Source organism: Dermochelys coriacea, chromosome 1 (assembly GCF_009764565.3).
Source record: "Dermochelys coriacea isolate rDerCor1 chromosome 1, rDerCor1.pri.v4, whole genome shotgun sequence".
Taxonomy (NCBI): Eukaryota; Metazoa; Chordata; order Testudines; family Dermochelyidae; genus Dermochelys; species Dermochelys coriacea.
The window spans coordinates 290,745,299-290,761,946 of record NC_050068.2 but is presented as its reverse complement, the minus strand read 5'-3'; the positions used below and the strand labels follow the sequence as shown (position 1 = coordinate 290,761,946).

The 16,648-nt window shown below is 46.8% G+C and overlaps 1 protein-coding gene across 1 annotated transcript in view; it reads right to left on the bottom strand.

The window, feature by feature from the left end:
- The window catches only part of WIF1 (WNT inhibitory factor 1), a 55,309-nt gene extending 50,253 nt beyond the window's left edge, over positions 1 to 5,056 (bottom strand). The window contains exons 1-2 of the mRNA XM_038418171.2: positions 4,684 to 5,056; positions 3,862 to 4,001 (exon numbers count right to left, since the gene is read on the bottom strand). Of these exons, the coding sequence (XP_038274099.1) occupies positions 3,862 to 4,001; positions 4,684 to 4,825 (282 nt within the window). The 5' untranslated portion in view covers positions 4,826 to 5,056. The remainder of the gene's footprint in view (positions 1 to 3,861; positions 4,002 to 4,683) is intronic.
- Positions 5,057 to 16,648: the final 11,592 nt, after the last annotated feature.

Here is a 16,648-nt window from a genome sequence, read left to right as displayed (position 1 = left end):
TTTCCAGTGAGTTGCTCAAGAATTAAAAGAAACAAACTTTTTTCATTTATTAATGAAAATGGCTTTAACAGTTCCTACATCAAAGAGATTTTTTTCCCCATATAGATATAACAGAAATGTCCAACTACAAAGATCACAATATTATAACTAGGGCATTTACATTTAGTATCGTTGTTCTTCACTTCTAAACCAATTTACACAAAATACAAGAATAATCCAGTTCTTAAAATGTTAATTGTTCATTTCAATAGGCGTTTAAGGTCTGACGGGAAGCTGACCTTCCCAGCCATGCAGGATTATGAGGGGTTTCCAGATTCCAGAGCAGATTCTCCACTGCCGCGCACATTGTGTTATCATTACAGATGTGCAAAGTAGACATAAAACACTTCCATTCTAATTTGTTAGTGTTTTGCACCCACATTGCATAGGTGTAAATTGGAATGCAAGCTGCATGGAGAGAATTGGCTCAAACAGTTGGAGCTCCTGGGACATAGGAGCTGCACAATAGTGTATGTATGGTTTCTAAGATCTGCTAGATCTGCAGGGGGACTAGCACATATTAGAAACCATGCATATGGTACTGTGTAGTTCATATGTCCCAGGAACTCTGGAACTCCCCAAGACCTCCTGCACAGCTCTGAGGCAAAACCATCTGGGTATAAGAACCACGAGAAGTCCAAAGACACATCATGGAATACATGTAGCTGCAGTTCTGGCAAGTAGAGAACCATGATGTGCTAATTAACAGCTATTAGGCAGTCTACTATTTATGGTTAATATATTTTTCTGTATAGCAAGAGTACTGGTATTTTTTTTCTTGTCAGTGTTATCAAAAAGCTAAGGAAATTCTCAGACAAAAACTAAGGCTGAGTAAAGGTTTCAAACACAAAGTACTTACTTGGAGTGTGCAAGGGACATTTGTAAAAGCACTTACATTTAAAATAAAAAGAAAACATTTGAAAATGTGAATTTAAAGTAAAAACTTTTTTCAAATGTTGGAAAAATGGAGTTCTGTTACCACAAACAACCTTAATTTTGTCCTTTTAGCACTGCCAATAAGTTAAATTAGGTGCATGTACATGTTATTTCAAAATTATTATTCTTATTTATTTGTTTTACCATAGCGCCTAAGAACCCTAATCATGGACCAGGACCCCAGTGTGCTAGATGCAGTACAGTGCTAATTAATATTGTTGCTTTGACTATGGACCGTCAAGATCTAAGGCAATCTTATTCTGGCTCCAACCCCTTTACACCAGGTAAAAACAGTATATAGAGACTGTCAAAAAGCCCTGGTTCCCACCAGGGGAAGATATCTTTAGCACAGAAACTGTGGAAGACAGATGCAACGCTGGCCTCAGAGAACCTACTGGGACAGGAAGGGCATGTTGGGGATGGGCCACAGCACACACTACTGTGGAGATTACAGGGAGCGCTGCAGCCCAGAAGGCAACCCAGAGAGGCTGCCAGAACTTAGACAGGCTCCCCAGGCAGTTATACCGGGGGCCTCGCCAGCCCCTGGAACAGCCCAGGATTGGGAAGACATGAAGCTGACTTAAAGTCATTATAGTCACCTCTGTCTGGACTATGAGTTAGAACTCCTCACCTAATCTGCACTGATACATAATGTTTAAATATCCACAGCAATTGAAACAAACAGCTCAGATATACATACTCTGTATGCACAGGATGGAGGTAGAAGGGGCAGTTAGTTGTAAGTGTAACTAAACAGGATTATATGTTTTCCACCAAATGAATAGCCTATGTTATTTTTAGCATTTATTTGACTTATGACTGAAAGCTAACACTACTTTAGAAACAGGAGGAGTGAGGCAGAGTTAAGGTTTTTTATAGTACTTTAGCTCCATATATTGTTTCCAATCATTTTTGTTTTACCTTACCTTAAAAATTCCAGAATTAAGGTTTGTGTTTTTAAAACATCAACATTTTTCTCCTTAAATAATTGCTATGTCTTATGCTTAACTAAATCCTTCCCTTAATCTTAATTTTTGTACCTGAGGTATATAAGAATCAATTATGCCAATCGGTTTCTGTAGAAATTAAACTCCTTCTATAGTTCTGATCTGATTTTGACATGGGAGATATTCAAATAGCATTTCTGTGTAGATGTACAGCCATTGAAAGTGTAGATTAATTATTTTTTTAAATTTTAAAATATTTAAGCATGTCAAGGCAGTTTTAACTAATATGATTTCAGTAATAAATTAAAGAGGAAGAGGAATGATTTGTTGAGCAGCTTTGTCACAGTTCAAATGGGATTTGATCCTGCAAGGTGCTGAATACTCTGACCCCAATCCAGTAGAGATGTTAAACACATGCAGTGCCATACATTTCAAATGTTACAATCACAGCTTCCCAACAAACTGTTAACTGGGTTGCAGAAGAGGGGACTTAGAGCAGAAAAGAAAAAAAAGAGGACAGGGAAAAGGATTTGGGTTCTCTTTAATGTCTCAGTCCCACTAACCAGTAAGACTTTTTTCCCCCATGTACAATCATGTGTGTCCTAGGATGTTAACTACAGCTAGTTACTTAAATAGCACTCTGTGGTATAACTTTTGTTTTCTATATAACTATAGATACAAATAGAATTCCTGTGACCTCAGTCCCCATACAAGTGACTTTTCTGCTCTGTGCCTCAGTCCTCATCTGTAAAATGGGGATGAAAGCACTTCCCTCCTCAGAGGGGTGTTGTGACGATGAATATATTAAAGAGCACAAAGCATTCAGATACTATGGTAATGGGACGATACAAGTCCCTAACACAGATAGAAGGGTATGACAGTTGCTGTAAGAGATTTCTTGAATCATAAATGATCATTTTGCAAAAAAATGTTTCTAACCAATTGAAAATTTGCATAGTTGACCAAATTATAACCAAAATATTCACTGAATATTTTGAAAAGTACATGATTTTTTACTGAGCATTCTCTTGTATAAAATGCAGAGACTGCTTTTTTAAAAAAAAAAGTTGTTTTATTTAGAATTCTTTTCTATTAAGCTGAATATGTCTCCATATCCATGATAACCTTAGACCAACATGATGCAGTGTTATGCAAATTTAACATATTTATCAGTCTTTCAAATTGTGCATGGAAGTATGTCATACCTTCTTATCTTTTCAGTAAAAATATTGAATAGAGAATTGTGGGCTCAATAGATTACAACGTTGCATAGTTTTGCCATTATACTTTGTAGAAATAGATCTAGGCAACACAGCTCCCATTTTACACAACTATGCATATTGAAACAGCGTGTGTGAGTTTAATAAATGAGTCATAGTAGAGCTCCATATGCTAAAACCTTATGCTTTTTAAAAAAATAACAAAATTGTATCCACATTATGGACTGTTGGCCTGTAAAATTTCATTTAAGGCTAGCTAATGTCTTCCTCATGAGCTTGTGTTGTCTAACCATGCTCATGTTGTTGGTTCTTTTATCCTTAGTTTATCAGCAAAGGAAGTATAAATTCCTTCTTAAAATGCCATTTTAAAATTTACTTTTTCTAAGAATTTTCCTTATGATAATTTCCACATCAATAATGTGTCCACAGCCCTTCCATGTTACTCCATGTTTTATGTTGTCTGCATTAAATTATAAACTTTTTGGGTTAGGGACAGTGTTTCAGTCTGACTTTTTTTTTTTTAAGCACTATACATTTTCTATGCTAGATAAATAATTCCTATAACAGGTGATTCTAAATCAAAAACTCATTCTTTACTGTCTTTTTATCACATATCAGAAATAGTTTCCTAAAATATTCTAAAAACTAAATATTTGCCTCTGCTGAACATATTTCAAGAGGGTTTTTTTTTTCTTCTTCCAAGCTCAGTCTGTACCTACCCTTCCTGTTGCTTGCCAGGTAAAATTCATAGAGTGGATATTGATTGGAATAGCTGGCATCCTCTGCTGGGCTTTTCTGAAATCATGAGTGAATGGGGCCATTTTCCCCTCTGAAACAATCAGAATATCCTCTTCAAAGCCTGTAAAACAAAATATACAGACTAGAAAGAGAGGGAAATGAAGCAGGATTCTAATGTCTGATGAAAAACATTTACTGTAGAGAATGTTTATTCTCGCTACCACCTACTTCTTGGGAAGACTAACCACTGGGATAAATTTCAGAGTAGCAGCCGTGTTAGTCTGTATTCGCAAAAAGAAAAGGAGGACTTGTGGCACCTTAGAGACTAACACATTTATTTGAGCATAAGCTTTCGTGAGCTACTTTTCACTTTTCGTGAGCTTTCTTTTCACTGGGATGAACTTTCCCTTTCCTATGCTACAAACAACAATACTGTTTGAACCACCTAAAGTTTCCACCGGCACTTCGGTGTTCACGGATAAACCACAGAGCTCAAGTGCATCGGAGGGCGACGCCTTCCAGCAGGAGCCCCACTAGTGCAGGTTAACAGACTGCTTGGAGAAGTAAAAAGAAAAGGAGGACTTGGGGCGCCTTAGAGACTAACAAATGTATTTGAGCAGAAGCTTTCGTGGGCTAGAGCTCGCTGCATCGGATGCCTTCAGCCTTGGAGAAGTGAGCCACTGAAGCCTCTAAGCAGGGCGATTTCACGGGGCTGGGAAACACGTTGCTGAAGCACCTCCAGGGAGCCACTGCCTGGAGCAAAGAGCCGGTGCTCATGCGAGGGGCGTAGAGCCCCAACTTACCTATCAGGACTCTGGCTTGATGAGCATCAATCCACATGTAGAGAGTGTCCTCTTGCCGCTGCGCTGCCCGCGCCGGCAGAGCCCAGAGGCTCAGGATGCTGCAGAGCCCGAGCGCCGAGCAGAGGGCGCTCGGACCGGCCATGCTGCTGCTGCGGCGGCGGCTGCTGCTGCTGCTGCTCCGAAAGGCGCCGGGCGCTCCCTCGCGCTGCCGTGCCCTGGCCCTGGCCCTGGCCCGCGCGCGCACGCCGCGTGTCTCCGCGCCGACTGGCTCCGGCAGCGCCGGGCGGGCGGGCTGGCCGCGGGGGGTGGGTTCGCCCGCTGGCAGCCGCGAGCGGGGCCGGGAGTCGGACGTGCCCGGGAAAGGCACCGGCACCCAGCGCTGCCGCGGAGCCCCGCTAGGAGGCGCCTGGAGCAGGGAAGCGAGGCCGGGCTGGCCGCGCGGCTCCGCCAGAGGGGGCCGGAGGAGCCCGCCGACTCCCTCCCTGGCTCGCCCGCGCTTCCCGGTGCTCGGCAGGGAGGCGCGCGGAGACGTGGGGAAGGAGCTGGGTGTGGGAGGCGCAGGTGGGGGAGGATCTGGGGATGGAGGCGCGGGAGGGGGGGTCCAGGGAGGCGTTAGGTGGGGGATCAGTGGCAGGTAGACACCTGGGTGCGGTGAGTACAGGGGCTCCTGGAGGGGTGTGTATTGAGGACACAGGCTGGGGGTGAGCACAGGGGGGGATAATGGAGCAGGAGGGGTGTGTGAGACACGGGGCAGGGTGAGACACGGAAGAGGGTGGGATGTACTGAGGACACGGGGCAAGGGTGAGTCCAGGGAGTAATGGAGTGGGTGGGGTGTGGAGGGGACACAAGGTGGGGTGAGTCCAGGGAGTAATGGAGTGGGTGGGGTGTGGAGGGGACACGGGGTGGGGTGAGTCCAGGGAGTAATGGAGTGGGTGGGGTGTGGAGGGGACACGGGGTGGGGTGAGTCCAGGGAGTAATGGAGTGGGTGGGGTGTGGAGGGGACACAAGGTGGGGTGAGTCCAGGGAGTAATGGAGCGGGGTGGAGGGTGCGGGGGACATGGTGGGTGAGTACCGGGAGTAATAGAGTGAGTGGGCTGTGGAGGGGACACGGGGTGGGGTGAGTCCAGGGAGTAATGGAGCGGGGTGGAGGGTGCGGGGGACATGGTGGGTGAGTACCGGGAGTAATAGAGTGAGTGGGCTGTGGAGGGGACACGGGGTGGGGTGAGTCCAGGGAGTAATGGAGTGGGTGGGGTGTGGAGGGGACACGGGGTGGGATGAGTCCAGGGAGTAATGGAGCAGGCGCACAGGGGCTGGAACACCTACACAAGGTTTAGAGTTTGGTTGAATGGCTCTCAGCACCCATCCTATACAAATTGTTCCAGCACCCCTGAGCAGGTGTGTCAGAAACCCAGCTTAATGATCTCTGTACAGGGAGGTGTGTGGTGGAGGGAGTTGCCCTTTTTTCGCACATGGGGGTACGCTGCTGGGGTCAGTGTTGAGGTACACGCTGCCCAGTGTTCATTCAGTGTGTGTTCTAGGACACACCATCTAACCCGGTGTCTTTCTCACGTGTCTTTTGTGCAAGGCTCCCAGTCCCTCTGGCTCCCGGGGCTTGCAGTGAGTGAGTGGACACTGGGCGAGGTGACTGGGGTTAGTGAAAGGTCCTGTACGCATAGAAGCTGCTGCAGCCCAGCCTGCCTCCTGGCTTGTGGCTCAGCCTTACCCAAATCGTATTTACCAACAGTGCACCATGTAGTTTCATCTGACATTGAAGTTTCCCCACCACTTTGTTTCCGTAACCCCTTTTTTAGCAAAGTAGAGTAGCACGTGCCCTACCTAGCCCTTCCTTCAAGAGGACTTTGCTCTGCGGGCTAAGGACAAAGAATGATGCAGTTTACAAATATTTTAAATAATCAGTCCTCTGATACCAGCAGCCCTTTGCTTTACCAACTGACACCTACTCTGCATACATTTGATCGTGGCTTTACTCAACCTGTACCCTGCAAGCCGATTTGCACTGCTACCTCCTACAGTGCCTACCCCCTTTAAAGTCAGTGGGGTTCTGCACATGCCCATTCTTAGTGCCTTAGGTCATAAGGAATTTAGGGCCGGCATTTTATCTCATGCACCTGGAAAGTGTGGTGTGCATTTATGATGCTATATATTATCAAATTATTATAATTTGCATTGCAGTAGTACTTAAAAGTCCCTTGTTAATAAGATAAATATAATTAAAATAGGCAATTCTGAAAAATCGTGACTCCTTGCAATAAGGAAGTTTCTAAATGCACATTGACAATACACTAAATTTAGGTTTAGTATTGGAGAAATGTGAACCAAACAGCATGTGTGTGCAATTGGGCAGTGCCAGTGGCACATGGGCCTTCAGCAGAGCCGTGTGCTCCAGTGAACCTTTCCCTGAACCCAACAAAGGCAAAGTGCCAGCTTGCTATAGCAGCCTTCCAACTACACAAGCTAGTGACTTGTGCTGTGAGTACAAGCATTACAGGGTTTTCTTTGCTTTGGCATACAGATGCATTGGTGAATCTGGGACAAATACCACTAAGGAGCAATCAAGCTCTATCTTGCACTTGGACAAATGATATAGTGTAATGGATGCTTTTTGAAAATATCAAAGTAATGTTGCAATTTACATAGAAATCAAAGCTTAACTAACAGACAAACTAAATACAGCAGGTCAAAATTTTCTATTAAAAATGTTTTTAAATGAAAAACAGACTTTTTAAACCAATTTTTCACAGAATACTTTTTTCCCTAATTTTTTTGTTTTGTTGTGGGTTTTTTTATGAAAAGCTGAAAGCCAAACATTTTGGTTTTCAAGAGCTAGAAACTGACCTTTGGGGGAAAGGGAAGGGTTGTTTGTTGTAAAAAAAAAATGGTTTCCAGATATAATTTTTAAAAAATATTATCAAAAATATTCTTGGAAAATACTATTTTCCAGCCAGGTTTATAATTATGATTAAACATACTTTCAAAACTCAGTTCTTAATGTCATGGAAAGCAATGACAAATCAGATGTGCGTCAAGACAGAGCTTTACAAGAATGGCATATTGTGTATCAGCTGGTGCAAATACTTTGTGCAAAAAAAAAAAGATGTATTCATTTGTCTTTATGTGGGGAATATGTATATTGATATCTGGATTAATAATAATAATTTTTTTAACAGTTTTGCTTTAGAATGGCAACCAACCTGTAATTTATAGGTGACTAGGAGGAAACTTTCTCTGGGGGAAGATTATCCCATAAGTGCCTACTGTGGTATTTCTTTCATCATTTTTGACACATTTGATCCTGGAATAGAAAGACCACTACTCTAATCCAGTATGGTAGTTCCAATGTTTATTTCCTACCTTATTTCTGTAATTTTGACTGAATGTCTTTTAAATTTGTCAGAATATATTCAGTATACTATCTATTACATCTCAGAATTACCCATACAAGTATATCTCGTTTTCAAAAACAGAAACTAATAGATGTATTCTTACTCTGAATTTTCCAAAAAGAAAAGGAGTACTTGTGGCACCTTAGAGACTAACAAATTTGGTGCCACAAGTACTCCTTTTCTTTTTGCGAATACAGACTAACACGGCTGCTACTCTGAAATCTGAATTTTCCATGGTTTTACATTTTTGCTTGAAGATGCTTTCAGAATAAAGGTGAATAAACTAAATGCAGCATTATAGTTCATAATTTTAATGTTGGCCTGCTTTAAAACTACTCTATATGTTTTTAAAGTACTTAATCTTAATTTTATCAAATTATGACCATTGACATCCAAGGATTTTGTAAAATAACCAAAGCATGGATAGTATTCCTCTCCCCTTCTTTTGCACCTATCATTTTAACAGGATTTTGTAATAACAAAAACTCTCAGTGCAAGGAGGCCCTCTACAGGCTGATTTGATCAATAGCAAATTGCTGAAGGACTGAATCTTCTTCCAAAAGTTTAGTGAAGGATAACAAATACATCAAATCATGACAAAACAAAACAAAAATCATTTTTATTGACGGTTTCTGGAGGACAGTTATATTCTCTTCAGCAGCAGAAACTTTTCATACTGTTTTTTTTTTTTAACAGTGGTGACAGTAGCCCATTGGCATCCGAGCATGGCTTCTCCTTTTTGTGTCTGACCCCTGCTAGACATCAGCCCCAGAAGTTCCTATTCAATTTTTTTCTGTTTATTTTCCTTGTACACAGCTATGTTACCATCCTACTCCTTTGGCCTGGAAAGCCGGAAATCTGTCTTCCCTAAACCCAGTGCCAATAGCATTCTTTGAAGAAGGTGTTCATGCAAAAAACAGCCTTTGTTTTTCTTTAAACACCAAATCAGACAGCTGAAGAAATAACCCTTCCATGGCTGTGGTTATTCAGGAATCTTTTCCGCAATTAGCATGGTGATACGTACACAGCCATTATTTGACTATATTGGGGGACCAGAAGGAGGGGCCAGCTGGCACAAGTTAGAGCAGCACCCCTTCATAATCCCCCACATAACCAGATCACACAGATCCTTTGAGTCTTCTATAGCTTATCAACATTGTGAATTGCACCAAGAAACTTACTGAAAGCCATTGCAGATCCTAAAACAGTGGTATAATGTGCTCCCAACATGAAAGTCCAATTAGTGAGCAGACAGCTGCATACTGCACTAGTTTAAGTTTCTCAGTAGTCTCAAGGTATTGAGTCCCTTACAGTAATCTGCAGCAGAGGCTCTCAACCTTTCCAGACTACTGTACCCCTTTCAGGAGGCTGATTTGTCTTGCGTACCCCAAGATTTACATCACTTAAAAACTACTTGCTTACAAAATCAGACATAAAAATACAAAAGTGTCACAGCACACTATTACTGAAAAATTGTTCACTTTCTCATTTTTACCATATATTATAAAATCAGTCAATTAGAATATAAATATTGTACTTACATTTCAGTGTATAGTATATTGAGCAGTATAAACAAGTCATTGTCTGTATGAAATTTTAGTTTGTACTGACTTTGCTAGTGCTTTTTACGTAGCCTGTTGTAAAACAAGGCAAATATCTAGATGAGTTGATGTACCCCTTGAAAGACCTCTGCATATCCCTGGTTGAGAACCACTGACCTACAGTCTTGAGATGACAAAGGTGTAGAAAACTGTGGTAAAGTACACATAAAAAGCAAAACAAAAAACAAAAAAACCAACCCAATTCTCACCACATGCAGGTGAAAAATGTGCCCTTAGCTACAGCACCCAAGAGCAGCCCAGGATGTAACAGCACAACTAAACTGCTTACCAGTGTTACAAATTGTGGGTACATTCATTTGGTGAGAGTGCTAATGTAAGTTTTGCCAGTTCTTCCATCTGTTGATATATGTGACATGACACTGTCCAAAAAGACAGTGAATAGATGTCAATTCAGTGTTTCTGTCCTGGCATAGTTCTAAGCACTATACTAGTTACGCTTCTCCAGCAAGAATCTAATTATCCCCCTTAAAACTTGTTAAAACATGAGACCTGGTACTTTGTGGATCACTCCTTCAGCGATTAAATAGGACTTAATTCCAACAGATAACCCTGTAAATATCTTTCAACAAGTGTGGAGCAAGAACTGTTGGATTTAGGGAGACAAGCTTTCTATAGAATATTGTAGATGTCATATGAATTTGCCAAAGTAAGCAATTATACTTCAGGAGGCACCACAGCACTCGCAAAGCCTACATCTATGATGAGTTCTATTAACAAATCTGTTAAGGATATAGGCAGATTGAAGATAAACTTAGATGCTGTACTCTCTCAAATAGCAATACAATGTGTGGTATCCTCTCTCCCTGAGCCTGTGGGGAAGAGTTAACTCAATACAAATCAATATTCTGCATAGGCTCCTCTACATTCCAAGCAGTCTAGCTGTGTAATCCCTCCATTTTAGAAAATATAATAATATCATTTAAAAGACTCTAAATCCCCAAGGGGATCCCAGACCTACACAATTGTTATTATGGTCTCATCATGTCAGAGATATCAAACCATTTCCAGCATTCTAATACCTTTATACACACATGGGTGGAAATTGAATGTGTATTAATGTAGCCAATTTTCCCTGCGGGTCCACTCAGTTTCTCTTTTTCTCCAGTGGAGAAAAACAAGTCGGCTGCATGAAGGGTCTGGGCTAGCCTAGCAAAGGTATCAATTTCATCCTTGCCATCATGCAAGAGCATCTATTTGGGGCAATCCAGACTTGCAGATTGAGAACAAACCTATAATTTGGAGGACTGGCTGAGCAGGGGGATCATATGGATTTCCTAATTAGTCAGTGATGAGAACTTTGGCCCTTTTCTAACACTAAAGTAATGTTCTGACCTGCAGCTGTCAGTGAAGTGGCAGTACATAAAACTGAAGGCATGTCTATGCAGCCCCGCAGTTTAGGTCATTAGTGTGAACTCAGAACCTTTATGTTGATACCACAGTGCCCACATGGGGGAGTTACAGCTCAGCTCTTTGGTGCACACTGCTATTCACACCCAGAAGGTCTGAACTACAGGGCAATGTAGATAGACATGCCTAGGGCTTAAATTCTCATAGAGAATTTCCCAGAGCCCCTCTATTATCCCCCTCCCCCCCAACATCATGAAAACTGAAGGGCAGGTGAAAATATTTACCAGAGTTCTGCTCCAGACAGCTCCAGCTGAATTTAAGCACTAAACATACCCTTAGACCAGGGGTCGGCAACCTTTCAGAAGTGGTGTGCCAAGTCTTCATTTATTCACTTTAATTTAAGGTTTCGCATGCCAGTAATACATTTTAACGTTTTTAGAAGGTCTCTCTCTATAAGTCTGTATTTTATATAACTAAACTATTGTCTTATGTAATGTAAACAAGGTTTTCAAAATGTTTAAGAAGCTTCATTTAAAATTAAATTAAAATGCTGATCTGATGCCGCTGGCCTGCTCAGCCCGCTGCCGGCCTGGGGTTCCATTCACTTAGGCTGGCAGCGGGCTGAGTGAGGCCTGCGGCCGGGACCCCGGCTGGCAAGGGGCTGGCAGCCAGAACCCCGGGCTGGCAGCCAGAACCCAAGACTGGCAGCGGGCTGAGCAGGGCCGCGGCCGGGATCCCAGACCAGCAGTGGGCTGAGCGGCTCAGTCAGCTGCCACTCAGCCCACTGCCAGTTTGGGGTTCTGTCCGCCGGCTCCTGCCAGCCAGGGTCCCGGCTGCCAGCCCCGCTCAGCCCTCTGTCAGTCTGGGATCCCGGCCCTGCCCACATGGAGTGGGTACCTACCTTCTCCCTGGTTCTAGCCCATTCTCTTCCTCTCTCTCTGTACTGAGCTGTGGGTGGGAGTGCACTGAGCACAGGGCTGGGGGTGAAGGAGCAGGCTGACGGTTGGGGTGTAGGGTCTGGCCAGGAGCTAGAATGAGGGAGGGGGCTTAGGGTTGGGGCAGGAGGTTTGGGTATGGAGCACTTACCTGGGAAGCTCCCATTTGGTGCGAGGGGTGCAGGTGGGAATGTGGGGGGGGTGCAGAAGCTCCCGTTTGGTGCTCAGGATGGGGGTGGGAATGTGGGCAGTGCAAGAGTCAGGGCAGGGGGTGTGGGGGGGTGCTGAAGTCAGGGCTGGGGTCGTGGGGGTGCAGGGATCAGGGCAGGAGGCTGGGATGTGTGGAGGGTGCAGAGGTCCGGGCAGAGGGCTGTGTGTGTGTGAGGGGGGTTCAGGGGTCCGGGCAGAGGGCTGGGTGTGTGTGAGGGGGGTGCAGGGGTCCGGGCAGAGGGCTGGGAGTGTGTGTGGGGGGTGCAGAGGTCAGGTCAGGGCAGAGGGCTGGGGGCATGTGAGGAAGGTGCAGGGGTCAGGGCAGAGGGCTGGGGGTGTGGGCTAGGGTCCTGGGGTTGTTCCCAGCCCCCTGCCCAGAGCGGCTCATGGAAGGGGGCTGGAGGGGATATGCCCTGATTCCACCCCCCTTCCCCAAGGCCCCGTCCCCACCTCTTCTCCGCCTCCTCCCCAGAGCAGCGAGCACGCTCCCTCGCAAGCAGGAACCCAGCATGCTGGGGGAAGAGGTGGGAGAGGGGAGAGCTTGCCTGCCCTGCAGCAGCAGCTGGCAGGACCAAACTTCTTCACCCTGCCCCCGTGGGGGGGGAGGCAGAGAAGAGCAGGCCGGGGCGGGCAGGATTTTTAATGGCACACTGCTGCCTGCCGGGGTCCCATCCTGGGTTTGGCAGCAGGCTGAGTGGGGCCGGCGGCTGGGACCCAGCAGGCAGCCATTAAAGGCGTGCCGTCTTTGGCCCTCGTGCCGTAGGTTGCCGATCCCTGCCTTAGACTCTTGCTAAAATAGTGATTTGGTCTGGATTCCCCAGATTCCCTGTTAGATGCCCCAGAACTACTGGGACCTTAGAAATATTTCATAAACTCTTCAGGCCCATGTCCACGATGTCTACTTTGTTAAGGAAGAGGAACTCCATTTGTCTGGCGTTCTCTGTGAAAGCATGGGATGGGATTTATCAAAGCCCTTTAAAGCATCCCAGTGGCAGAGCATATTATGTAATATTAACAACACTTCTGTGCATCTGAGGTTACGCTTGATACAGCAAGAGATTTTGTTCAAAATGCATTGGACACCACAGAGGTTGCACAAAATAAAAGGCCTTTATCCTCTGATGTTTGTTGGCCCTGTACCAAGGAAAAAGGAACTCTAATGCATATGCCGTGGGACTGTCCAACCGGCAGGCATCTGTGGAAAAAGGTGGACATAAGAATTAAAATAGTGCTCAGCTTTAGCAGCCAAACCCCGATCCAGAATTCTTTCCTATTTACCTACTAAGCTGGGTTTAACACCCTATGAAGGAGCAGAGAAACTGCTGCCTCGCACAGCAGAGGTTAAAGAAAACCTGTAGATTCAGCCAGCCCCGCCCTGCTAGCCGTGCAGCCAATACCATGCCTGGATGGGGGAAAAAGAAGGGAGCCTGGCTCAGTCAGGCACTGACTCCTGAGGAGGCAGGGGGTCCCTGTTTGCCTGCCTGAAGGGGTAGAGCATCAACCTGCCAGCCAATGCAGGCACTGGAGACAAGTAAGCCTTCCTCTTGCCCAGGGGAGCCTGCAGATAAGCCTCAACTGTGGGGTAACTAGACTAGAGGGGCCATGCCCCAAACTAATGAGATTTTAATAGGAAGTAGCCCAGGGAAAGAGCCCACTGAAGACTCTATCACAAGTGGTGGAGAATGTGGACAATGCCCTAGTCCCCGCTGAAGGGGATTTTTTTAAAAAAGAGAGGGAGAACCCAAAATAACAAAAGGGAAAAAAAACATGAATGGAGATGGAACAGCTGCTGAGATGGATGACCAAACAAAATGCCCACCATAAACAGCAACAGCAGCAACTTCTGCAGCAGATGGTGACGCAGCAGCAACAGCTAGTTCGTGAATTGGCAGCCCGGCAGCAGCTGTTGGTTCAGCAAGTGGCCTCCATTTTGCAACCCAGTGCTCCAGCAGAGTTGACTAACTCTGCCCCTATCAGACTTGCCAAGATGGGGCCTGATGATGATCCTGAGGCTTTTTTAGAAACTTTTGAGCAGGTGGCCATGGTAGCCCGGTGGCCCCAAGACCAGTGGGCTGCATTGTTGGCCCTGTATTTAATTGGGGTACCACAGACCACATATCGTGCGTTAGACCCCATCACCGCCCAGGAATGTGCCCGAGTTAAGGCAGTGATCCTTGACACCCTAGAGATCTCTGAGGAGACGTTTCATCGATGCTTCTGGGGGGAGCAGTACCCACCGGCTAGGTTCCCTGTAAGCAGCGCAGCCACGCAACAGGCTATTTAGGGCTACACAGGTCCCCTGGCCTGGCCCCTCTGGAGCTGCTGGAGAGAAGAGACCTTCCTCTGGACCAGTCAGGCCCAGCCCTGCCGGAGCTGCCACAGCCGGGGAGAGGTGCCCCTCCACACCAGCCCAGGTGCTACTGTGGGGAGAGAGTACTGTGGGGAGTCCTCTCTCCCTGCTGTAGCCCTGGGGAAGCCAGCACCCCAAACCCCTCATCCCCAGCCACACCCCGGAGCGTGCACCCCTAGCCAGAGCCCTCACCACCCTCCACACCCAAACCCTCTGTCCTAGCCCTGAGCCCCTTCCCACACCCGAGAACCCACACCCCCTGCCCTACCCCAAAACCTGCACCCCCACACCCCAACCTCTGCTCCAGCCCTGAGCCCCCACCCACACCCCTCATCCCTGACCCCACCCCAGAGCCCACACCCCCAGCCAGAGCCCTCACCCCCACAACCCAACCCTCCGCCCTAGCCCAGAGCCCCCTCCCACACCCCAGAGCCCACACCCCCCACACCCAAACCCTCTGCTCCAGCCCTGAGCCCCCTCTCTAACTCCAATCCCCTCATCCCCGACCCCACCCCAGAGCCTGTACCCCCATCCAGAGCCCTCATCCCCCACATCCTGCCCCAACCCCGAGTCCCCTCCCACACTCCAAACCCCTCAGCCCCACCCCACCACATGAATTTTGTTATGTGCACCAATATGGAGAAGATTCTGCAGATGGGTGGAAAAAAATTAGAGGGAACACTGCCCACCGGGAGCCCGACCACATGTGGTTGCCCAGAAGCTGCAGGACTCATGCTGGAGATGGCTCAAACTGAAGAGAAGATCGGAGTGGTCCTGCTAGAGCAGTTTGTCCAGATCCTGCTCCCTGGGGGAAAAGAATATGTGTTGCGGCACCATCCTGAAACCATGATGGATGCCATCCAGCTCACTGAGAATTACCTACCTGCCAAGTCTCTTGTGATGTCACCCTCCCCCAGGGATTGTCTGGGACCAAGAGCCCTGTGCTGTCAAAGGATGGAACCACCTGTGGACCCCAGATCCTTAAGGAATATAGACATGCCCCCCCACCCCATACCAGAGGGCTCGAGGGCAAAGAGGCACCAGGGTCCCCCACCCCAGAGACCTAGTACCATTTACTTGTACTCCAGTTCGAGATACCACAGGCCCACCAGAGGCACACCAAGGAACCTTTCCTGGCCGGAACTTGGGGAGGCCTGTGAGGACCAGAACAACCGAGTACCTAGACAGGAAACTCCACACACCACCCAAGATCAGGGTCAGTGTTTCATGTGTGGCCATTCTGGGCACTGGTCCAGAGACTGTCCTTATATGGAATGTAGCTTTTGGAAGATCTGCACTCCGTGGACATGAGCATGCCAAGGGGACCCAGCCAAACTGACCATCCTGCTACAGGTAAATGGGAGAGAAGTGACGGGGCTGGTAGATTTGGGGAGTGCCCAGACCCTTGTACAAAGTGCAGTTGTTTCTAATACAGGCCCAATTCAGGGCACTGTCATGTTACAGTGTGTGCATGGAGACGTGAGGGCCTACCCCAGCACAGAAGTGATTTTAACGGTGGGGAGACGGGAAGATCCCCTGATGGTCGGTCTTGCCCCAGCGCTTGCCTGCCCAATTATTTTAGGCAGGGACTGGAGCTACTTTGGAGAATTGTTAACCAAGCTGGTGGGAATCCCTTCCGATGGCCAGGGGGCCCTATCTCCAGCCACAGGGCAACCTGAAGTGGCCAGCCTTGCAAGTGTGCAGGAGGTTGCAGACCCTGGTGAAGGGACATCCTAGTCTTCAGGCCCCCTCCCAGCTGGAAGGGAAGCCTGCCCTCGGACCTGAATTGGAGATTCTGACTCTCCTGTTGGACTTTGTGGGAGAGCAACAGGCTGACGACACACTGAGTTGAGCATATGCCCAGCTGGCGGTGGTAAATGAGGTGACCGTTGAACCCCATCAAGTGGGACAGTTCCCACATTTTGAGATTCATGGTGATCATCTATACCGCTTAGAGAAAGACCTGCAGACCAAAGAGATTCAACATCAGCTCTTGGAGCACCGCCTCTACCGGAAGGAGTTTATGCAACCCGCCGCTGGGCACCTTGAGAGGGAAAAGACATTAGCTCGGATTCTAGCCTGGTTCTTTTGGCCGGG